This window comes from Sphaeramia orbicularis, chromosome 5, assembly GCF_902148855.1.
Source record: "Sphaeramia orbicularis chromosome 5, fSphaOr1.1, whole genome shotgun sequence".
Classification (NCBI taxonomy): Eukaryota; Metazoa; Chordata; class Actinopteri; order Kurtiformes; family Apogonidae; genus Sphaeramia; species Sphaeramia orbicularis.
The window spans coordinates 37,088,645-37,113,298 of NC_043961.1; the positions used below are offsets into that span (position 1 = coordinate 37,088,645).

At 38.5% G+C, this 24,654-nt stretch overlaps 1 protein-coding gene across 1 annotated transcript; it reads left to right on the forward strand.

Moving 5' to 3' along the window:
* Positions 1-467: 467 nt before the first annotated feature.
* Positions 468-23,398, forward strand: igsf8 (immunoglobulin superfamily, member 8). The gene is made up of 8 exons (XM_030133298.1): positions 468-601; positions 785-944; positions 7,178-7,558; positions 9,796-10,257; positions 12,743-12,921; positions 14,912-15,164; positions 19,176-19,634; positions 20,831-23,398. The coding sequence occupies exons 2-8, from the start codon at positions 890-892 to the stop codon at positions 20,956-20,958; spliced, it is 1,917 nt and encodes a 638-aa protein (XP_029989158.1). The 5' UTR covers positions 468-601; positions 785-889; the 3' UTR covers positions 20,959-23,398.
* Positions 23,399-24,654: the final 1,256 nt, after the last annotated feature.

A 24,654-nucleotide genomic window follows, 5' to 3' on the forward strand; every position in this document is an offset into this window, starting at 1 on the left:
CTGGATACATTTCCCAAAGCTTTTAATTTGGTCGGTAAGCTACAGGGCCATTAGTCCTGTTTTTTCTTACGCATGCATGGAACCACTGTAACCACACAATTTCCTCTGAGATTAATAAAGTATCCTGAATCTGAATAAATAAATAAATGTGTCTGAAAAAACTGTTGTAATATTCGGTTTCTAATCAAGACAGTTATTTAATGTAAAAAAAAAAGCCAAAAGTGAGCTGTAAATGTCTTTTATTTCACACATACCATACATGTAGGGTATATTACTCTCTGGCGCCCTCGTGCGGTTCAATAAGAGGCGTTGACATTTAAATCTCTTCCGTCTTTAACCTTTCTGTTTTCTCATTGGTTGAAAATGTCACCGTCCCTATTTTGTCCAATGGCGCCAGCCCTCACGGAGCTACCACTCCCCTCCCCCTTTCCTTGCCGGCCACTCCCCCTCCCCCTTCCATCCCAACCCCCTGTGATGCACTGCCAGCCACTCCATGACTGGGCTGGACGGCATGTCTGTCGGAGCGGTATAATCTGAACCCAAACCGGGATATAATGGAGCCGTCGGCCTGTTGACCAAGATGCGACGGTGCATGAAAAAGGTGATTGAATTAGCAGCTTCCATCCATAACCCTCTGCTCAGATCCATTCTCCTTGTCTGGAGCTGATGGCGCTAACTCTGCTGTGTGTGCAGGCTGTTAGTTCTGAGACACTGTTATAGATGATCATTTATTTCCCTCGAAAATAATCCGACCTGTTTCTGTTGTTGTACCGTTTGACGACAGCTGGTGTCCACGGCAGGATGAAGTATGATCGGCGGTAAACGACAAGAGAAACACGAAGACAGAAATCTGAGTCAACATAATCCATCTGGACATCGGGGGGGATAGATGAGGACCGTGATGGCTTCGATGAAAACAGTATTATTCGTTCTTCTGCATGGGGGTGAGTGCAGTCTGCATGGACCCGTGTAGAGCGTCTATAGACTAAAACCACCAACCATCTGTCACACTTCCATCAGTTTATCAATGCTTACCTATCACACCATTCATTTGCCTTGTATTTTCAAGTCATAGTCTGCATTTTTCTGCATCTTTTATGGAGAGTTCTCAGCATTTGACACATTGCTGTGGTTTGCAGGTTTATTATCTACAATCAAAATGCAGAAGTGGCTGGTTCTCTTTTGTAGATGCTGTACCATATCTCCCAGTGAAACAGGTGTTTTGATATGAAGAGATTCCCTTCACACCAATAAATAGAACTATCACACATGTGATGCTAATATCATCCCATTATTTTTTTTAATTATTGTATATTGTGATCATTTTTAGTTTGTACATCTACAGTTTTAATAAGCTCATGTACCTGTATATGACTTTAAGCCAAGTAAATTCCTGTACCAGCTTTGTTGAAATATCAGCGAAGTATAAGAGTGTAAGAAAATATCGTTTCTACAATATATTGCAATATTTCATTTCACAATACCGTATCGATATTAAAAAGTACTGTATTGATATTTTTAGGTATTTATTTAAATGCAGATATTGTGGAGGTTCATTTTTGTTTTTTTTATTTATATTTTATTTATTGTTATTTAAGACTGTTTTATTAAATAATGTTAGTTCCTTTGTTGGGATTGAACTAAAATAATGTTCTGATGTTAGTTGTGAACTAATAGAATATGAACATTTGAACAGGATCTTAAACTGTAATGTCTGTAAAACAGAATTTCAGTTTAAACACTGGAACATTTTGTGATATAACATTAGATCCTGTTGTGATCAAATAAAAATGTGTTTAGTATTTTTTTTTGCAGATTTCTGGTGTAATTCAATTCTTCAAGGAAATAATCATAAAAAAAAAGAAACAAACAAAAAAAAATGCCTTTTTAATAGTATCATGATATATCGCAGTATATCGTATCGTGATCCTGGTATTGTGATTTGTATCGTATTGCCAGATTCTTGCCAATACACACCCCTAGTGAAGTACTGATGAAGAACGAAGATAACAGGAAAATGCACCTGCTGAAAAGGGCAGGTTCTATATTTAAGTTCAGGGAGAACATCACAACTCACAAAGGAGAAGTTTAGTACAAAGCAAAGTCAATTCAAATCAGTTTTTTTGGCTGAAACAAAACAAAGGGAAAAATAAGGATCAAAGCTACAGAGTTTTTAACACTGTTCTGTTCATTGGTAAACTTGTATGTCACAGATATAGGTCAGTCAGAGTTTATACTAGTATGTACTGAATGAAATTTCACTCAGCCTCTCTAATATCCTCCTTGGGACCACATTGGATCACTTTCCTTCATCTCACTGTGAGCTCTTGATAAGAAAATTGCACCTCCGCTGTTGCAGCCTATGTCATCCAGAAAGTATTGAGCATTGTCACAGGCTGTGGTGTCCCCCAGCCCTATCAGTCCCAGCCCAATGTTAATTAGGGCCTGATCCGCTTAAGCCTCCCTCTAGTCTCCCATGTCATCATGGGTGTGTTGTTATCGGGCCACGACTCAGACTGTGAGAAAGCTCCAGTTGTTTTAAGGCCTGACACACACAGAGGTGACGTGTGCCAAAACGCACCTATCTTGTATTTCTAGTTGTTCAGGTAGTTATCACCTGTAGATGAGGTGAAGGGCGTGCTGTTTGTGTTTTACTTCAGTCTGTATGTGTCTGCATTGAGAGGGGGTTCTGATCACATCTCACCTTTTACACACTTGTAGTTAAAACTAACCAATAATACCAGACTTTATAGTTTTTGATTGACTGGTGAACCCTTAAGTGAACTCATTTCTTCCTGTCTAAACTGCTGCACAGCTAAATCACTCCTGATTAAAGCAATGATATTGATTATACGTAGGTTTTCTTTTAGCATAAATCATCTCTCACATGTTCATTTGTCAAAATAATGAGAGAAAAATGAAATTGGCTGCTTTCCCCATCCCACTGGATACTCAAAAATTTAGGTTACTCCCTTGCATTTTCTTCTCTCGTTGGTTTGTGTGTGTGAGAAATGTCAGGAGAATATCTATATTTCAGTGCAATCTGCTTAAGCCTGTGCTGGTGAAACTAAAAACCTTGTTTATAGAAGAAGTTGAGATTTTAAATCAACTCTGTAGCTCCTGTCCTGCGTCTGGTGGCATCTCAGATTACATTCTTGCCTGAAATTCTGAGGATATTTAACTGTTTACTTCCATTATGCGTCCACAGCTGAATAGAAGCTGTAGACGTTAATGAAAAGAGTAAAGCCCCCGTCATGTCTCCCCTCTTAAATGTCATCTTTTCCTTTGACTCACCGAGAACGACCATCTGAGTAATTTTGACAAAGACCCTTAGGCGAGTCAGAACAGAAAAGGAAAGACGCTTCAGTGCCTGTGGCTCTGACAAAGGGTTTTACACAAAAAAAAAAGCTCAGGTTTTTTTTATCCGTAACTATTTCAGAGATTTCAAGAGGAAGTGGAACCAGATAATGAGACTCTGAACCTGAGCCTCGCTGCTCTTCCCCTCAAGCACTGGCACTGAATATTTCTGCTCATCCTGTATCTGCCATGTTACCAGTAGATGGACGAGGATAGGACACATTCAGTTTTCCCTTTTTCCCTGAATAAATTCTTTTGACTATTTCAGTGTGAATCACCATGGTTTGGACTGGAGACAGAGTATCAGGTTCTGCTTCCTCCATTAAAACACACAGTGACCTTTGGATTCTGCTTCTCTGAGCACCAGAGGTGTCAAGTAACAAAGTACAATACTTAGTTTCCTTACTTAAGTAGAAGTTTTGGTTATCTATACTTTACTGGAGTAATTATTTTTCAGCCGACTTTTTACTTCTACTCGTTATATTTCATTTTCACGCAATTACCTGTACTTTCTACTCCTTACATTATAAATATAGCCTCGTTACTCCTCTTTAATTTTGGCTTGTTTTCATCCCAGCTTGTCATCATTCAAATTTAAAAAAAAAAAACTATCCAGATAAATCGCGCCATCCAGATAGGGTGAATTTGATTGTGGTTGGATGACAAGTATAAACATATACCATTCCGACACCCTATTGGTTTGTGACTTTTTGCACCATTCCGATACTTGTATTCAACTAGTCATCATATCTTCCACTCCATGAAACACATGTTAATGCTCAGTAGTACACATATATGGTTCTTTAATACATTTGCATTGGACTCAAATGTGTTCATTTTCAATGGGCATATGTGCGGCTGAAACAGGGAGACTAGTGCATCCCAAATGTTTCAACGCTAACATTTTAATATAACATTATAGTCATTCTGGCCTTTACAAAAATGTTTTTTGGGGAGGTGGGGAAGTGCACTATAGGCCCCTGAGAAACCACGTAAGCTTTGTCCTAATGGCATTTTTTTTGTCCTTACATTTACTTTTATACTTTAAGTAGTTTTGAAACCAGTACTTTTATACTTTTACTTGAGTGAAAAGTAGAGCCCGACCGATTAATCGGCCGGCTGATTAATCAGACTGATTATTGCGTATCACCAATTAATCAGCATCGGCCAATATGTAGCCAATGTAGCCGATATATAAGTTTTTTTGCTGTGTGGAGATTCTGTCACTCGCTGCTCCTGTGTGTGCGTGCTGCCCAGAGAATAAGAGGAAGTTTAAAGCGAGTTAGTTTCACTTTCACTCCTGCTGGGACAATAATGCTATCACCCCTCCACACACAGTCACATAATCACGGAGCTACACCACCCACCCCGGTCACGCGCTCTGACAAGGATGGACTGCTTATCCCCCCTGCTCCGACCCCCCACCCTGGTGAAAATCACGGACCGCTACCGCATGCCCTGACAAGGATGAACCGCTAACCCTCCCCCCGGCTCCAAAAATCACGGACCCCCCCCTCGTCTTACGAAGTATTCACCCCCACACCCATGTCCGTGCACTTCATGTCTACCTCACAGTTTCATTCTGCAGGCACATCTGGGTGTTAATAGTGTAGGGGAGACTGGGGACAGTTGTAACACAGGTCAGTTGTAACTCTTGCAATTGCTTCAATCAGGAACAACTTAGGACTCACCTAATTCATGCTGCACATGCTCAGTTTAGTCCTTAGTCCACATAAGAAGTTGTAGTGCCGTGAGGCAGGCACATCAAAATTTGTGAGGGAAAACATAATTGTGTGGTAAGTCATATTTTTTGCTCTAATTATTTTTGTGATTGCATAGTTTGTATTTGAAAGTTGTGTAAATTATATTTGTGAGATAAACAAAGATTTATGCAACTGTTTATCCACCTGTCCACAATTATCTAATATAAGATTATTATATCCTGTGTAGATCAGTGTTCTTATTTCATATATCGGCCAATATCCGATAGGGGATATATTGGATATCGGCTTTTTTAGCCCCCAGTATTGGTATCGGCATCGGCCCCAAAAATCCCATATCAGTCGGGCTCTAGTGAAAAACTTGGATTGATACTTCAACTTCTACAGAAGTCTTTTTAAACCCTAGAATCTATACTTGTACCTGAGTAATGAATGTGAATAGTTTTGACACCTCTACTGACCACTAAGATGCAACGCCTTTTTCGAAATTGAACAATACAGCTGCTCACAGTATAGAGCCTAATTTTAAGCACCTATTTTTAATTACCGCAGAAAGAAGGAACTGTTCAGATATCAGCTCACAGAGCAGAAATAAATGCAAAGTACGGTATATTTATTGTTTTGTAGGTAAATCTCAGAAATGTAAATGATTGTAAAAAAAGAGCTCTTGAATTAAAGAACTGAGCTGACAGTCTGTTCTGCCTTTTGGTTTCATTTACAAGGGCTTTGCTTCGTTTCCTGCTGCTGAAGCACAAACATGAACATGGAATTCATGGCACATTCACTGCACCTCGTAAACTCTGCAATCACACTCTAGTTCTACCGTCAAGACAAGATATTCGTTCCTAGTCCTTCTAACATAGATTCACATGGTTTTAGTAATTACCAGACTTTTTAGTAATAAAAAAGTAGTTTTGAGTAAAATATAGTAACAAGCATTGGCTTTAGACAGAAATTAGAAAGTACTGTAACCACAGCAATTTCATTATGTCCAAAAGTTGGGTTTAGAGATAGCCTTTTGGTCATTAAAGTTGCAGTGTTTGGTAGTTTTTTTAGTGTCACTAGGCAAACATTCACTCTGTTCCATTTCCAGTGGTCTTAGAGGATAATAATGCACATTTCAAATGTTCTCAGACATGTAAGTGTAGAGCTGTTAATTTGGAAATTTTTTCTTCAATTTTATGGACGATTTATAATTTTATTTGATTGTTTTATGGCTATATCAACTCATTATTCAGAAACACTCTTTCTTTACTCAAACTATATGACATACTGTATTTGACTGCAGAAACACATTCATAATTAATATATGACAACAAGCAAAATCCTCAATTAATCAAATGAATTCAATATATTGCCCATGCTAAATAGGAGGGTTAAATATATCCATATAAGCATGATACTGTATCACCTTCATCCATATTAATATTTAGTTGTCTAATTTGGAAAGAGATGAGAGAGTTAGAGAAGGAATGACTGTATTTTCAAGTTCTGTCCTTTTTTGTTTGTGTGGGATTTTTTTTTATACTTAGTTTTGAGTTCCATCTTCATCAGGTATTAATGACTTTATATAAGCCAGTTATACAGCTGTCGTCATTTTTTGCTCCAAACTATTGTTGTTGCGCCAGCTACTATTAGTCAACCTCTACTTGAGTTTATGAGCAACAACCTGCAGGATTAATCTGTACAATCTGCACTGCTATCTGTGCTCTCTTATCACAACTGTAGTACTCCTTGTAAAATTGCAAACTCCTCTTTTCAGGAATTGATATTTCTGTTTCCTGTAATCAGTTGAAGTAATTAGCTACTGAGCTTAGAACCTCGGTGACGTAACTGTGTTGTTTACTGAATATGTGATAATACGCAGCACTGGCCCAGCCCTAGCCCTGGAGTTTTTTTTCACTGCTATTTAAAGTATTGATTTCCTGTTAGTTGGTCATCAGCTGAGGTTATTGATTGATGAGTCCATGGACCAAACACGCTGCAAGGAAGACTGTGACCCACTGAAATGAACCACTGACATTATTACTGTGTCCGACATTTCCTGCCAGGTCATCATCATCTAACCCTCTTCCCGTCTCTCTGTTTTTCTTTCACAGTGCTCCAGTATGCTGTATGCCGTGATGTGACCCTTCCCAATGGACCCCTGTACCGTGTAGCAGGGTTCCCCCTCTCCCTGCCCTGTGTCGTATCCGGATATGAAGGCCCACGCACACAGGAGTTCGAGTGGTTCTTGTACAGAGATGATGCTGGAGGAAGGCAGATGGGTGTGGTGTCCACCAGGGATAAAGGCTTCCCCTACGCTCCGTTTCTGCCCAGGGTGAGCAGTGGAGAGGTGAGGGTGGAGCGGGACTCTGGGGACAAGGTCCGGCTGGTGATCCACAGGCTCCGATCTGAAGACCAGGGGAAGTATGAGTGCTACACACCCAGCACAGACACCACCTACCAAGGGAACTACAGCGACTCAGTGACTGTCAAAGGTACATAATATCTTCATTCAACCCAGAATACACTTCACATAAAATGAAAGCAACACTGAGTGTCAGTAGGAAAAAACACAGTGAACACCAAAAATACCAGAAGGGCACTCAGAGTATGTAGACTCTTCTTCTCTTTCCACAATATAATTCAACTGTAGCCTTTACTCATAGGTACCTGGGTACAGGCTACAGCACCCCCCCACGACCCTAGTGAGGATAAAGCGGGTTCAGAAAATTAGTGAATGAATAAAGGATTAAACTGCAAAGAAAACAATTATAATGTATGTCTTCCTCCTTTTGGTGCCAATGCTTAGTGTAACAAACTTATTGTAGTAAGAAATGTCTTCATTTTAATTTGTGACAATGATATTCTAATTAAGATGCAATATTTCAGTCTCTGGGTATAACTGTCACCGCCGGTGTTTGAAAGGAGACCAAGAAGCTCATCTGTTTGAATGGAGTCCTATGGAAGCAGTGGCTCAGTTCTGTGAATACACAACTATTTTCAACACACAACCAGTTTCATAACGATAAGATAGCCTCTGTGAAGATCTTTAGCATGTTATTTATAGATAAGCAAATTATGATCTGATAACATTAGTAAAGTGATATGATATAAACATTAGGGGAGTGTTTGGTTGATTCAAGTAAATAATCTGACTGGTTCACAGTGATGCCTGGGATTGAAGCTTAAGATAATTAACCACAGTTTACTATTATCATGTTTTTATTGAATGTGAAATGGGCGAGATTGGAGTATTTTCATCAGTTTAAATATCTTCAGTTTGTACCAGTTGCAGATCAGTTTTTTAGTATATTGATTTGTTTATATAAGTGGCACCACTATATATCATAATCTAGCTAGGGGATATCCAGTGTTAAAGAATGTGAGAAACAATCCCTCTTTAATACAAATGTGATCCTTTGGTGCAGTTTTTGTGTAAACATGCTGACAGATTGACTGTCTCACAGACACAAAGTCTAAATTGCATGAATTATTGAAAAGTGTCTAGGTCTAGGTAGTGTCTAGTGTCTAGGTAGCATAGAAACTAGGGCTGCACGATATTGGAAAAAACTGACATTGCGATTTTTTTTAACCCAGCGACATATATATTGCAATATGAAAAAATACTTAGGAAGATATAATAGTTGTGTGATGCCAGTGTAAATGGTCAAACAAATTAGTTGTGTTACCTCTCGTTGTGCCAACAGGTGCAAAACACTATCGACACAGAACACGTGTTTCAATATCATCCTTCTTATAGCTGAAATAATTCCAGATAACTGATGTTGCTTTTCTTTTTGGGACCAAATCTTTGTTTTTGGTGATTTTCTCTTGTTCGTTGCTCATTTTTCAATGTTGTTACCAGCAACTCACTCCATGTGCAGGGGCATGGTCTGCTTCGGCAAACTGATTAAGAACAATTGTGATAGGTGGATCGCTGTGCGCAATGTGTGTCAGGTATCCAGGATGAATTTAGATGAGAACACGTTGAGTTAATTTGCCTCCTACATTGTGGGACCTGCAATGTGACTATTGCGTACATGTACACTGCGATGACGATGCTCAAACAATATATTATGCAGCTCCAATAGAAACCTAACACACAAACCGTAACAGCATTAGACAACTGGTCTCAAAATGTTTCAGATGCTCCTATGGTTGAAACTATACAGTAGAAGTAGTTTCATTGTGACATCAGCCTGAAACCAGGAAACTGTCCTGTTTGTGAAGCCCAGAGTGAGAAGTGTGGAGGATTTTATCAGCAACTGCATTACATCACCCACTAGATGAATCACACTATGTCTTTAACTTGGTGCAAGGCAACATTCCTCCTTTTATTTATACTCACTATCTGGAGTCTGTACTTTGTTTCCTTGTTTCTGTTTCTGTTTCTCTGAATTTTATGTTTTCACTATAATCCACTTGCTCAAACTGTCAAAAATATTTTGATAATTGTACTTCATATGGCCATCAGTTCTGTTGTGTGTTACTAAGTTTATGTTTAGAGGATTATGGTTATGCTTTTGTCATAACATCTCACTAATCCTCCTTTGTAAGGCAAAGTTCTGGGTGGTAAATGGCTTCCAGTCATTTTGAGTTGTGTTCTCAATATAGAAAGGTCGAAACAACTGGCAATAGAAATTCAGTTTGGCATCTTTTTTCCTCCCATCTGGCTCCAGCAGCAGCTTAATGTAATATAACTGTCTGTGTTTGCCCCTTTGTATGCCCACAGTGATCCCTGACACACTGCAGATCAGCTACTCGCGTGCACTCACTGGCCAGCCCATGCCGGAGGGGGCGGAACTAACATTGACTTGTTCAGCCAGCATCCAATCGGAGCAGCTCACTCATCTGTCCATCATGTTTGGAAAGCGTGGTGGAGGAGAGAGTCTGGGAGGCGGGGCAGGCGGGGAGGTCAGCAACGTGAGGGAGATTATCTCCATCGACAAGCTTCTAGGGGTTGTCCCCGGACGTTTGTACAAGACGCGGTACGACAATGGAGAGATCACGCTGGAGAAAAGAAATGGAGAGGCTGGCCAGGATTTGTACGTGATGAAGATGACAGCAGTGCAGCCAGATGACAGTGGCTCTTATTTCTGTGAAGCATCGCAGTGGATTCTGGACCCTGATCGATCCTGGCAGAAAATTGCACAGAGGACGCTGGATATTGGCAACTTGACCATTCAGCAACTAGGTGAGTGTAACTAAGACCCAGTGCCAGTGTTGATGCTGACATTTGCCAAAACTGTGATGGTGTGATGCAAGGGCCAAGTTCCCAACAAGTACATTGCATAACAGATGACTGTTTTATACACAGATCATTGTTCAAAGTGTGCACATTAAATACAGTGACTTAACAAACAGAAGATAATTTATGGCCCACACTAAGGAAAGCAGCCATCATAAACTAAGTACAATACAAGATAAGACTAAACACTGACACATCTGAAGTTCAGTTTATACTTGTCTGTTCAAGCCTCCTGACTCTTTCTGTCGTTGCTATGGGAGTGGCGTCAGTCGGCCTGGGCTTGTGCTGCTGCTGGGTTGACTGGACTTTTGCCAGATTTTGGACTGGGCTGGTTATACTTTAAATGAATGTGTAGTTTCCAGGCTGACTGACTGACTGGTTTATTTAATGAATGGATCGGTTGCTGTTTATAGACGTTGTAGACAGGTTGCTGCTTTGGTTGTTGGTTGCTTGGCAACAGCAAATGAGGAGTGTTCTGTTTTGGCTGTCTCCGGTTTGGTTCTCATTTACTTTATGTTGTGTGATATGGACAAATTCTGATTAAAGAATACACACCACTAGAGCAGGGCAATACAGACAGAAAATAAAGTTTTTAAGGATGAAGTCTTTGTTTATTAGCTTTCTCAGTGTTATTGACAATTTGCCATTTTAATCAAGTGTTTTCTGTTTACATAAACTGAACTGAACATAAGATAAACTGGACATAATGACAATAAGGCTTATTGTATTTTATTCGATTAGATTCTAAGATGATTGAAGACTCTTTTTGTCTGTGAAGAAATAGTCTTATATTTAGCAATTTCTTTCTAAACTCAATGAACTGAATAAATTCGATGCATTTCCCAGCCTTAGTATGTGCTCCTCAGTTTGTCCTGGCTGGTGGACCTTCTCCTGTTCAGAATGACCCCATTCTATATCACGTTCACTTTCCTCTGTGTCTATTTGTGTTGCCTTCATGCCTTCATTTCCTGTCTGCATCTGTGACTTTGTTATTCAAATGCTGAAAAAATAGTGCAATAGAAAATGTGATTTGCAACATAATTAAATCCCCCACAAAGTAATAATATGAAACAATAGACCATTTTCTATCTTTACACAGTGTATATGATCATGTTGCACAGCCCCGTTACCTGTGTGGATGGACAGCTGATACTGTGACTGGATGTCTGCTCTTACAGCGTGAGACTGTTGCTTATCCAGCTGGATTTGATTGGTCGATATCTGGCTCAGCAGCTGGATAACTGCCTGTTGTTTTGATTCTTGGCTCAGGTTAAACTCTAAAGAGCTCATGTAGATCTAAAGGATTAAGTGATCTTTTCTCCCACTTTGGTTTTTCTGTAGCCTGTAAAGATTATGTCTATCTTTTGGTCAGACTGACTTGTTCTCCAGTGTGTCTAGCAGAACTTCCTCAAATTATTTTACCTTTACAAAAAAGGAAGTGAAGCCAATATATTTGTTTGTTAAAAGTCTACATAAGCATTCTGTAGACATTTAAACACTTGTTTTATTGCATACTATAATGAAGTTGAAAGCAGATGTTAGTATTATTTGGTGATCTGTTTATCAGTTAAATAACATTTTTTTTCCTTCTACGGACACACAGAAGTGAATGCTGATGTGTTAACAGATAATATATGACAAGAAAGATAATTTTCAAAAGGGAAGTTATAACTGATAAAAATGGTGAACCTGATTGAAACCTACATTGTAATTTGTGCTAAACATTTTAGTTCCTAGATAGGATATATGATAAATAAGATGTGTTAAAACAATGTGTGCAAGCAAGAACCCCTCCTTGTTTTGGAACATGATGTTGTTGAGGTAATATTTTTAGTTTGTTAGTAAAATTGTCTGCAGTAGAGGCATCAAACCTCATCAAAGCCTCCATTGTTTTTCCACTGACAAGCACTACTTAGTGCTGTATTTCCTGACCCCGGTCGTCTGTGTGATACAATGGTCTGACATATCTTCTTTTGTCTGTAGATAATGTGACTATTATTGAGCAGATCTGTGTTGTTTACTGAAGTGTTGTGGTTGAATGAGACACTGGTCACATTGTAAAATAATGTAAAACACTTTCTGAAGGCATCAAAGTTCCACATAGGGAAATTCCTGCGCAAATATATGAAATTGCACCTGTTACAGTATAAAAAAATCATTTTCTTGTAATTTTTTTGTTGTATTTATGTTATTTTATAGTAACATAAGCACAAAAAGTATATTTTAAAATAGTAATGCAACTAACAACATGTAAAAATGTAAGAGACAAATGGTTGTGTAGCAGGTAAATAAGCTAAATATGTGAAGAAAACACTAAATCATATCAAACATTACATTTTTGATAGTGCTATTCTTACTGTTCTTGTTTGAGACTACAACAGGGAGGTTTCTGGTTCTTTTACTGACTTTTTCTTTTGTGTTCTTTCTCCAGCGGAGTCTCTGAGTGTTACATCATCACCCAAAGGGGAGGTGACCCTGCAGGTCGGTTCCCCTCTCATCCTGACCTGTGAGGTCCTGGGGCTGCCGTCTGAGGTCAGCTCAGGTCTGCTGGTCCAGTGGATGAAAAGGGGCTCCGTCAGCAGTGATTCTGTCAGGACTGGTGGAGTCGAGGTATTGGCATTGGAATTCTGCTGACTTTTAGGGATGATATTTTGATTAGAATCCCTCTGTGTCACGTAGAACAACGTAAAGGAACATAATGGAACTGAGACGAGGCATACAGGGATCCGTCATAGTGATGAACTGTGGAGTTTGCCTGAGCTCCACAGAACACATTTAGTGAGCTACTAAATCTCTGACAGACACATTTAGTGATGGGCTGCTGAACACAGAGGAGCATTTAGCTAAAATAGAGCCAGATTTTTCCCTCAGGGGAAGCTGAGTTACATTCAACACAACATTAAACTAAAATACAGCTCCAAAATGTGATAATGCCGCTCTGGGTCTACTTTATTTGTAAAAGAACCGACTGTTTACGAAAATATTTGTTTTATTAACTTAAAATATCATCACAGTGTGGTGTTCACAGCCCATTTATACTGTCTTCAAATGGCCAAAAATATTCTTAAAGTCAGGATCAGCTTTCTTGCTGTTTTATAAATGTCTATGGTCTTATTTGAACTGGACTAGTATAACCTCTGGGTAATCTCAGATGATATGGAAATTACCCCCCATGCCATGCTTCCTGTGCAGCATTTGCATGAACTAAGCAAAGTCTATTTTTTACTCAGATTTACTGATTAGTCCCATGTTCTGATGTAAAGACACACCCCCACCTACAGATAACTGTTAAAAGACAAAAAAATGTTCCTTACTGTATGTAATAAGACTTTTTTGTGGTTGCTTTTCTGAAGAATTTAGGTTTGCTCTTGTGGTGAATAACTTAAATTTCCAACCAGAAAGCTTTTAAAACTTTAATTTATATCACTAACCAGTATCTATAGTCCTCAACCAGGATATTTATTTATTTGTTTGTTTGTTTGTTTGACAGGGACAATGCAGTCAAACATAGTTACAGGCTTGCAGCTGATGTGATGCATATAGAGTTTATAGCTAGTGCTTATTTTCAACTCCTGTCCCTGGTTGGGCTTTTCCACAGCACTACAGTACATTACAGTACGTTATATAGTCAAAAACAACAGCAAAACACTGTTCTGTATAAAAACACAATTAAATTATCCATAATTACTGCAGTGGATTTACATAGTATAAAACATTCATTTACTTACTCACCTACACATTATCCAATCCACTTTATTTATGTAGCACATTTCAACAACAAGAACATTTTCAAAGTGCTGCACATCATAAAAACAATAGAACAATTAAAAGACATACTAAAAACAATAAATAAGTACATAAAACTGCAACAATGCTCTAAATAAAACAAAATCAAATAGTTAAAACTAATAAAATCAATAAACATAAATAAATCAATCAATAAATAAAGCACACAGATAATAAACTATTTACAAATGGGTACAGTTTTGTTTTTTCTTTAGCCAAGATTTAGTTCTGGTGGTGAACATTTTAGTGGCAGTGAGTTCCAGAGTTTAAAGCTCTAGGAAAAAGCTGACTGTCCCAGTGTTGTTCTGCAGAATGGGATATAGTTAATGTAGATGTAGATAATATGTTGGCTGTATCTCACCAAATCAGAGATGTTCAATCACAGGGGACTAATATTCTCACAGGAACTCTGTGTTTGTTGAAATCAGTGTAGGTAGCTCATGATGGAATTATTACCTTATAAATTATGGACATGGCAGATTCACACAGTATTAACATCACAGATAATCTAGATGCAGACAATCAGACAGCTAGTCTTGTGCAAATAGGGCTTTAAAATGAAAGAAAATCAGAAAATTTCATAGTTGTTTGTTTGGATATATTAGGGTTTTCTCTTGGTGGAAGTCTTACATCTTGTTTTTGTTGTTATTTTCCTAAATATTTTGCACTTACGTAGTTTTGTGCCAGTCAAGTCTCTCAAAAAACACTGTCTATTCTTACTAGAATGAGACTGGATTCTTTTTCTTCTGGATCCTCTGCACTTAGCTCTTATAATGATATGACAAACCCTAATATGCATGCATATTTCATGAAGGTGGAGGTGGCCCGGATGAGCCCAGACGGCATTGTGAGCTGGGGAGACGACCTCAGCCGATCTAGTGGCGGCTCCATGGAGAAAGTGGCGGTGGGGAAGTACTCTCTGAAGCTGTTCTCAGCCCGTCCCGCTGACTCAGGAGTGTATCGATGTATGGTCAGTGTGTATGCCGGAAGGAAAAACCCTGGTCCGTCCACTCCAGCCACTTTCACCCAGAGATCTGAGGGAGTTACCGTCAACCTGAAGACCAAAGGTGAGAGACGCTCCTTCTGATGTCAGTGGGTCAGAGGTTTATATGTGTTATCTGCCTGACTCCCTGTACAAGGAAATCCGATGGAGTTGTGGTGACGGACATGTTTTAATCTGACTTGGATGTGTTTAATTTGAATTTTTACATGAAATATTGACCAAAGACAAAGCATTTTTTATCAGGATTTCTGAGGAACATACTTTGGCATTTTAACTGTGAATTAATGAACGTTAGTGAGGGTTGTTCTTTATACTGATGATTAAGGCCATACCTGTAGTGACCTTTCAGAACAGAGCTACAAGGGGTAGGGGCTGAAACAGTCACCTTAGAAATGAGACACTACTTGTTGCAATGTTACAGCATGAGTTTAACATAATGGCATTACAATACTTACATTTTATATTAAAGCAAGGGTGTCAAACTCATTTTAGTTCAGGGGCCACATTCAGCAAAATTTGATCTGAAGTGGGCCGAACAAGTAAAATAATAACATAATAATGTATAAAGTCAACTCCAAACTTTCCTCTGTGTTTTAGAGTGAAAAAAGTAAATTTACATTATGAAAAGGTTTACATCTACAAACTATCCTTTCAAAAGATGTGAATAACATGAACAAACTGAAAAAATAAATGTAATTTTAACAATATTACGCCACAGTTTGTCATTTACACATGTACATTATAACTTACAGATCACAGTGGATCTACAAACACACAAAACATTTACTAACAGGCAGAATCTTGTTAAAATTGTACTTACTACATTTCAGGTTATTCACATTTTTTGCGAAATTATACTTACTACTTAATACTGTTTTAGTGTAAATACATGAAAATATTTACATTTACAAAGAGAGAAATGTGGAGCATATGATAGTATTTTACTGGTTTGACCCACATGACATTGAATTGGTCTGAATGTGGAACCTGAACTAAAAGGATTGTTAATATCTTAGTGTAATTTTTGCATTTCACAAATTCATCCTATTGGCCGGACTGGACCCATTGGCGGGCCGGATTTGGCCCCAGGGCTGCATGTTTGACACCTGTGTATTAAAGCATACAGGGTGGGGAAGCAAAATTTACAATATTTTGAGGCAGGGATTGAAAGACAGTGTATGACCAATTAGTTTATTGAAAGTCATGAGAATTTATTTGCCACAAGAAAATTTACATCATAGAAAATGTTTTTATTCTATGTGTCCTCCTTCTTTCTCAATAACTGCCTTCACACGCTTCCTGAAACTTGCGCAAGTGTTCCTCAAATATTGGGGTGACAACTTCTCCCATTCTTCTTTAATAGTATCTTCCAGACTTTCTCGTAATAGTTTTGCTCATAGTCATTCTCTTCTTTACATTATAAACAGTCTTTATGGACACTCCAACTATTTTTGAAATCTCCTTTGGTGTGACGAGTGCATTCAGCAAATCCCACACTCTTTGACGTTTGCTTTCCTGATTACTCATATGGGCAAATGTTTCTGAAAAGGTATGGATAATAGTGTTAGGTATGATTATGACATCAATATATGTTTGGTTTCAAAACAATTGACGTAGTGCCTGCTGAGAAAAAACAACTAAATGTTCATTGTAAATTTTGCTTCCCCACCCTGTATAGTGCCAAACCTGACCAGATTTTACACATAGTTCTGTCCAGAGCTATATCTCCTTTGTAATGATATCAGATGAGCAGGGAAGTGCAGAAAAATTTGCTGCTATATTACCCTGTTACTAGAGCTGGGCGATAAAACAATAACGATATATATTACGAAATAACTTTTCCTCGATAGAAATATGAGACATGCACGATACAATTTCACTAGAATTTATTCGTCCTCATTTTGACAGACATAAGAACAGCCAATCATACTTAAGTAGCGCTGCACCGAACCAATCGCGCTAGAGCTACATCAAGTTAGGTTGACGCATGCAGCACAGGTGTAAGAGCAGCCGCAGCACACACGCTAATGTTTGGGCTACAGCGGGAGGTAATGAGTGTTCCCTCAGGAGAAAATTTGACTAAGATCTCGGGCGACCAGATGACTGAAAAGTAGGGTGCAGCATAGAAGCCGGGAGTCGGACATTCAAACCGTGTTAAGTTTCATTTTTGGTTTACGCCAGTTTTGGCAGTTACGGAACGCACCCCCACATATATACCCCCCGCATTGTTTGGTGAAGATGGTCTGTTTTGTTTGTGTTCTCTTTTAAAATTTGAAAGCTTTTACCTGCTGGTCAGACTTTTAGTTTAGTTTTAAATATATGTACCTGTTTTATTTATCTGAAACAGTTGTATAATGTTCTTCAGCACATCTGTCATGATCAACCTCTGACAGAAAATAAATCATATTTAAATAAAAAAATAACCTTCTGATGTCTTCACAACTAACTTATGAGTAACAGAAACTTTAAGCTTGACTAAAAGAGTGATTTGATTTATATTGTGATACATATTGATATCATCAGATATGAAAAAAATTATCGTGATATGATTTTTTTCCATATTACCCAGCCCTAACTGTTACCCATAAAGTTGGAATAATATTGTTTTTAGACACATTCCTTGTTTTATTCCTACTTGTACTTGTTCAGTTATACTTTAGCTATCAATAATAAATCACATTGTCACAATAATCTCATAAGTGGGGTAAAAATATTTTATTCCAACTTTATGGGAATTTAAGTAACATATTCCTTTGGAGTTACATTAAACAAACCATCCTAATGCAACAGAAAGTGTCAAATGTTTTTATGATTATTTGCAAAGATATTTACATTAATAGGTTTCATTCCCTTCATCTGAAACTTCCATATTTCAGATCCATTTCGAGGCCAAGATATTCACTACCCCTCAAAGTGCAAAAGAAATGGGACACCCTACACTACATGGGAGCATGCAGAATGTAGGGTTAGGGCCAAGGAGGGAATTGGGACTAAGTTTTCCATTTAGGGAGCACTTTTATGCTTTGGTCTGCAAAATTATTTAAAAATGATGGATTCAGGAAGTATCTTTGGTGGCTTAGATATCTGGGCTGTGTGCCATTTGACTGTGGTGCTGGGTTTGTTTTTGCTGCAGGACTCAGTGTCCCAGCTGTACTTAACCGACTTCAGCTTTCTAATGATTTAATGAAACATTATTTATTTTCTGAACAATAGCTCTAAAGAAAACACAAGGATAAATAAGAGTTTAGTGTGGTGTTCTAGTTGTTCTTTGGCTCTTAGGTTAAAATATGGATATGCCACACTGAGCATGTGTTGCTTGGCTCCCTACGTATTCATCCTTCATTTTTATTTATTTTTATTCAGAGTGGTTTGCTGAGCAGGCGTGCTCTTCAACTGCAGCATCCTAGAGTAATGACAGTAACAATAATTAAAGCAGTTGCTCTGTACTTTGTCACGTCATTAGCTTCACTCAGATGATCGTATTATGATAAAGTTGAGACAACAACAAAAATATTTCATGGGTGGAATATTTCAACTTCATGGATGCTTAAAAATCTAAAATCCAATACATTTTAGACTTCAGTATGTCTTAAATGTAATTTTGACTGGCTTGTACTACTCGCCTCTACTCAGCTCACCTCTGTTTTGGTTGTTTCCATTGCAAATGAATACCACCTTGGGGGGGCGGGAAGTTCACTATCATTACTCATCCAGTGACATCATTCCCTGACCAATCAGTGTCCTACAGTCTGTTGATGTCGCATTTTCAGCCTGACTCGGCTCGCTTGGAACCCTGGTTGAGAAGGTACTAACAAAGTATCTGGTGCCAGGTACTGTCACCTTATGGAAAACTCTAAAAACCAAGCAGAGTGGAGTAGAGTGTACTGGATTAGGTGCTTTGTAAATGGCTTCAACCATACTCACATTAGGAGTCAAACTGTGATTGGACAACAAATAGGTCATAAATTGGGTCTATAATGGTTTTAAAACTCACCAGTTTAACTGCGATTGCTGAGGTTTGTTAGAAACTCACAGAATAAAAAACCAACAGTTTGAATGTCCCTTTTCTCCACAGACGTCGTGGTGTCCGCTGTGGCTCAGCTCCCTCGAGGCCCGCTATTGAAACGAGGCAACACCATAACCCTCATCTGCAACGCCACCATCACAACCACAGGCCCCGCCCAGGCACAAGTCCACTGGCTGCGTTGGCCAATCCCCGAACCAGTTCTGAACAAAGACCAAAGGCCAGAATCTGACATTTCTCCACCGGACCCCCCAGTAGAAGAGAAGCCCAAACTGCTCGCTGCTCTCATGTATGATGGGGTTGTGAAGATCTACGGCAACGGCAGCGAGGTCAGCGTCGACCGGCTGTCGACTGTGAGCTACAGACTGAGGGTCCACACGGCCAGTCCCGAGGATCAGGGCATGTACGCATGTCATGCAGAGGCGTGGAGTCAGGACCCACATGGAGGCTGGTACAACACCGGAGCCAGAGCAGAGTCAAATTCTGTGACTGTTTACCTGTACGCCCGTGGTGAGTGCATCTGTTTTTGTTGTTTAGTTAGAATTTGACATTTGCTAAACTTAATGTTTTAGTCAGTTTTCACAAAACCAGTACACACACAGATATTCACATACCCGGAGGCTTCCAATACAAACACAGTGTAATGGGATGATAGGTCGATGATTTGGGGTCATACTGTCAGTGACTTAATGTTATCACCGTCACACCCAGATGTAACTGATTATTCTAAAACTGATCTCCACAATCAAACAGAGCTCATTAAGAGGCAGTTATTTACTCTTGACTTAGAGAGGGTCAGTAAATCTTAAAGCAGGTCTTTCATCAGCAGAAATGTCAGTTACAGAGCAGGAAACGTATTTATTTTTCTAAAAATAAAATATGTACAGACACACATTATCTGATTTGTATCTGATTCTTCAGATTCTTCTTCTTGTTCATATCCAGTGTCTGAAGAAAGTCATTCCAACAATCATTTTTTAGTTTTTTTTTCATCTAGCTGCAGGACTCTATTCTTCTTGGCTAAAGCTTCTTATGTAAAAAAAAATGTTTTAAAGTCAGTGTGGTCTTCATAAGCTCCTCAGGGCAATGCAATTGGTAGAGATTCTTTTAATCTGGTCATATCTGGGGGTAGCACTGGTTAAATTGTCTTCATGGCATCTCGGCTGCACTTGTCTTTTCATGTATTTAAATGCCATCCATTTTTTTCCTTAAGCAAATTAATATTTCGTATTAATTCATTCATTAGAGCAAACAAAGTGTCTACATTTGATCATTTGAGAAGTAAATTCATGTTGGCAGTGACATGAGTTGCTAATCTTTCTGCTCTACATATTGTAACATGCAGACAAAACCTAGACTGGGGCTAAATGGATGTGGCCTCCTGCCCTGATAAATGAACCACAAAGCCAGTCTGTGCTCTTAGTTTATCCTGCAGCACAGTCCATTAACTCTCCGGTCATCAATATATTTATACTGACAGAATTTTAAAAGCACTTTATCTGAATTAATTTTAACCAAACAAATCAATGTACATAATAGAAACTTGTTTGCTCATGATTTTTTAATCTCCTCTGGAATTAGATTAAAATTGCAAACTGTTATAGGCTGAATTAAAATGCAATAACATCCAGTGTTTCTTGTAATATAGATAAAAATAAAACCAATTAATTAGTTATTGTTGTTATTATTATTCCCTCTTCCTGCAGCCGCTGATCTCCTCCTCATTCCCCTGGTTATTGGAGTCTCCTCCGCGTTATTTGTGGGCATCGTCATCATTGCAACAGTGACCTGCTGCTTCATGAGGCGTCTGGCGAGACAGCGAGCTCGGAAATAGCTGTCTGTTGTCAGTGCCTGAAATCTGAATGTTCATGAGGAGGCACAAAGAAGTGATGCTCGAAACCGAATGAGTTAAAATGGCCAAGAAGTAACTAATAGCTAATTTTCTGTGTTTTGACCTACCTGTTTAACAATCAATGCCAAAAAAATCTGTTTTATATTGTATTTTTATATCCAAACTTCTGAAAACCACATATTATAGAAAGTGCTGCATTATGCACCAACAGGCATAACACTCTTTGCTGCTGCCACCTCATTTTCTCAAATGACAACTCTTTGACAGTTCGTAAGAGTATTTTTTTCATGGTAGCCCACATTATCTACTAACTCAATATACAATCCCACTTCAGGTTATATTCCAGGTTTTCTTATTTGTTATAACTTGAAGAGGGTCAAATTGCAGAACAGGATACTGCTATAATGTGAGTCTTAAGTAAAGAAGGTGTTGCAGGTGTATTTAGTCTCTTAAATGTGAGAAATCTCACAGACAATAAAAATGCTAAAGTATTATTAGATTGGAAAAGCTAAGCTAACTCTCCTCTCAGGATGCTCATGGTTTGAATGGATAATGGTACATTAGGCAACCAAAATGTTTTGCAAGTTGCTAGGTACATGGATAACTTTGCAGTTACTAATAGCCTGAGTTTCACACAAAGGATGTTCTGTTTTTCACAAATTGTTGGTACTGTCCCAGCTTTTCCTGTCTCATACTGCATGTTTTCTTCTATCACAAAAACAGTGTTTAAATGTATGTGCATGGTTAAACCTCTAGCACTGCCACTGACAGTCACATGAATGCTGATGGGAGCACTTCAACCCCCTGAGACAGAATAAGAGCCGGGACCTTCCACTGCCTGCAGTTCAGCATCAGTCTCCATGTAAACAAAGTCTGTCTGTGACTTAATAAGGATGGCGCTGGCTGGAGACTTTCTGATGCCAAGACCAATTGAGTACCATTTTCTAAACACAAGCATTCTTTGCCTGTGTGTTTCACGCTGTAGTGAGTTTTCTATATGTAGTTATGTAGATTTGACAGAGAAATGGAAGTGATATCCATTATGCACTGAGCGAAAATATGTAAATAGTTTATGAAGTTTAGCTGTTTTATTTTTCTTAATGTAAGATTTTGCTGTAGCGCCATGTTTGTCTTTGGCAAACCACCTGTGTTTAATATTCTGCAGCAGTCTGTCGTGAAGCACTTGGACAAAAGTGGGGCCGGGACCAAAGCCCCTTTGGTATTCTTCTTTTACTTGATTTTCTCTCAGCTGAACAGTTACTTTGTTGTACTTAAGCAAGTATGTTTTTCATGTGTGTGTTTGATTAACAGTTCCTTTGCTCTTGTCAAGTGACTGAGACAGAAAAACAGTACTGTGAAAAAGAATTCTCCCTTTGTTACATAGAGCAACATAAGATCAGTTGTGTTGTTTCCCACTGTTAGGATACTTCTCCTTGAGGTAAAACTGAAGCAGTACAGTCATCATGACCTGTAGTCACCACTATTAGTTCTCACATGGTTAAAGCCATGCATTTCTCCTACCAAGATGTATGACTGCAGCCTCTGCTGCTGCTAGCCCAGGGAAATCTGTTGGACACATTGACTGTGTCTGCTGCACACTCAACTGAAATCCATCCTCCTCTTCCTGTGTAAAGATCAGCCAGGCAAGTGTGCTGGCACTGTGTGATCATTTAGAAACATGTGAAGAAAAGAAGTAATGGTTGTCATCCACTCATTGTCATTTGTTTGCACTAAGCCATGCCATATTTCTGTCTACTTTTTAGTGTCTGTTTCTCTCAGTTGCTTTAGACCTTAAATCTGCCTGTCCTGCCTAACCTGTGCACTCTAAACCCCGATTATTATAAATGTTCATGAACATTAGGGAATAAAATCACAGCTCTGCTTGCTTCCTGAGCCACTTTGTTCCAGATCAACAACTCAAAGCTGATTTGCTCCCCCACGTACCCACCCACAACATCCACAACATGATTACACACACGCCACATGTGCACGTGCACACACAGTGCAGCAGCAGCACAACTCTGGCTGATATTTCAGATGGAAGTCATGAGTATCTGTGTGTTCATCTCTAATCCCTGGTCATGGCTGCAGTGTGTTCTGTTGCCCTTCCCCCCATCTCTCACTGTGTGTCAGTGTGGCTCGATTCATTTCAATCTCTGTTCCCTGGGAATTACAGCCAGCTGAAAAAATTGAAGAACACAATGTACACAGTATGAAAACTGCTGTCAAAGTTTTTTTTGTAGGTGTATCAGACCCTTTTTGAAGGTGTTTTGATCGTTCCCTCCTCATGCGTTACTGTTCCTGAATGCATTTTTCTGCTGCGGTTGATATACATAAAGAAAAGTTACTGCTCACATAGTTTCTTATGGTGCTTTGGTAAACCTGCCAATTGATAAACCAATAAACCATTCTGGATTTATAATGTCGCTGTGTGTGTGTTTTTAAATTTCTTTATTTTCTGCTCTTGTGACAAGTTTCAGAAGAAAACCTAGAAATGTTCATATCAGAGGCCACTGGAGACTACTGAGGTATTGCAGTACATTCTGCGGGAAAGGGAAATAATCCATTCCATCTAAAAAAAAAAAAAAAAGTTTGTGTGCAAGTTGAGCATATTTTCCATCTATAGTATGAAAACCAAACCATTTCTTGTGGTTACTGTAGTTTCCGAGTTCAGACCGGCCAAGCAGTGGACTATGTTTCAGTCCTAGTTAGTGCTCATGCTGTGTAACTCAGATTTAGAGATACACACGTGACAACACTGGAACATTTTTAATAGAATCAAGAAATTGTTCAAAACTTGTATTTGTGAGAAAGACTGGTGAATGACTGAACAAAATGCTGACAACTAAAACTGACGCAGTCTTGCCAGTCTCACATACAGTATATCATCATACAGTCACTTCCAATTATGTTCAATAATCCTGCAAAATGTGAATTATGTGCAATAATTTGTGCAATAATTTTCTGTTTTGCAATAACAATGCAATATACATATACAATGTAAATGCACTATTTTTATCTAGACTTGAGTTCATAGATATAGATATTATTCTCATAGGTAATGTATATTGTTAATATTGTTAATGGATATATATATTGTCACATATTGTTTCATATTTTATGTCTGTTTTTAATTTTTCTATTCTACTTAGTTCTATTATCTTTTTTAAAATTTTATACTCTATTTTCTTATTTTAGCTTTTGCAATTTTATATTTGCTCTACTCTTTTATTTTCTGAAGTATTGGTGTTTTATTCCTACTCCTAACTTCATTGTGCACACAATGTGACAATAGAAGCTATTCTATTCTATTCTATTCTATTCTATTCTATTCTATTCTATTAACTTATTATTCTTTCATCATCTTATTGACTTTTTTATTACCAAATTGCTCAAAATGCTCAAAAGGGTAAATGACTCCATGCAAATACAGTTGTTTGAAGAATGCACTGTCCATTCTCACTATTTTAATTTTTCAACCTTCAACATTACTGTTCTTGTTTATATTAATCATGTTTCTAGTGCAAAACCACTCAAACATATACAGTTTCACTGACATTGCCTTTAGAATAGCCTGTCCTGCTGTGCCACCCTGAGTTGTTTCACTATTACAGTATATCAGTTTATAGAGCATTACATCACTAATGCAAACACAGTACAACGTTAATCCTCTTCTTC

What these genes read in the sequence shown, in the direction of transcription:
- igsf8 (XM_030133298.1), top strand. Translation starts at nt 890, where the DNA reads ATGAGGACCGTGATGGCTTCGATGAAAACAGTATTATTCGTTCTTCTG. An exon ending in CTTGACCATTCAGCAACTAG is followed by an intron (nt 10,258 to 12,742) that starts GTGAGTGTAACT and finishes TTCTTTCTCCAG; the next exon opens with CGGAGTCTCTGAGTGTTACA. An exon ending in TGTTTACCTGTACGCCCGTG is followed by an intron (nt 19,635 to 20,830) that starts GTGAGTGCATCT and finishes CTCTTCCTGCAG; the next exon opens with CCGCTGATCTCCTCCTCATT.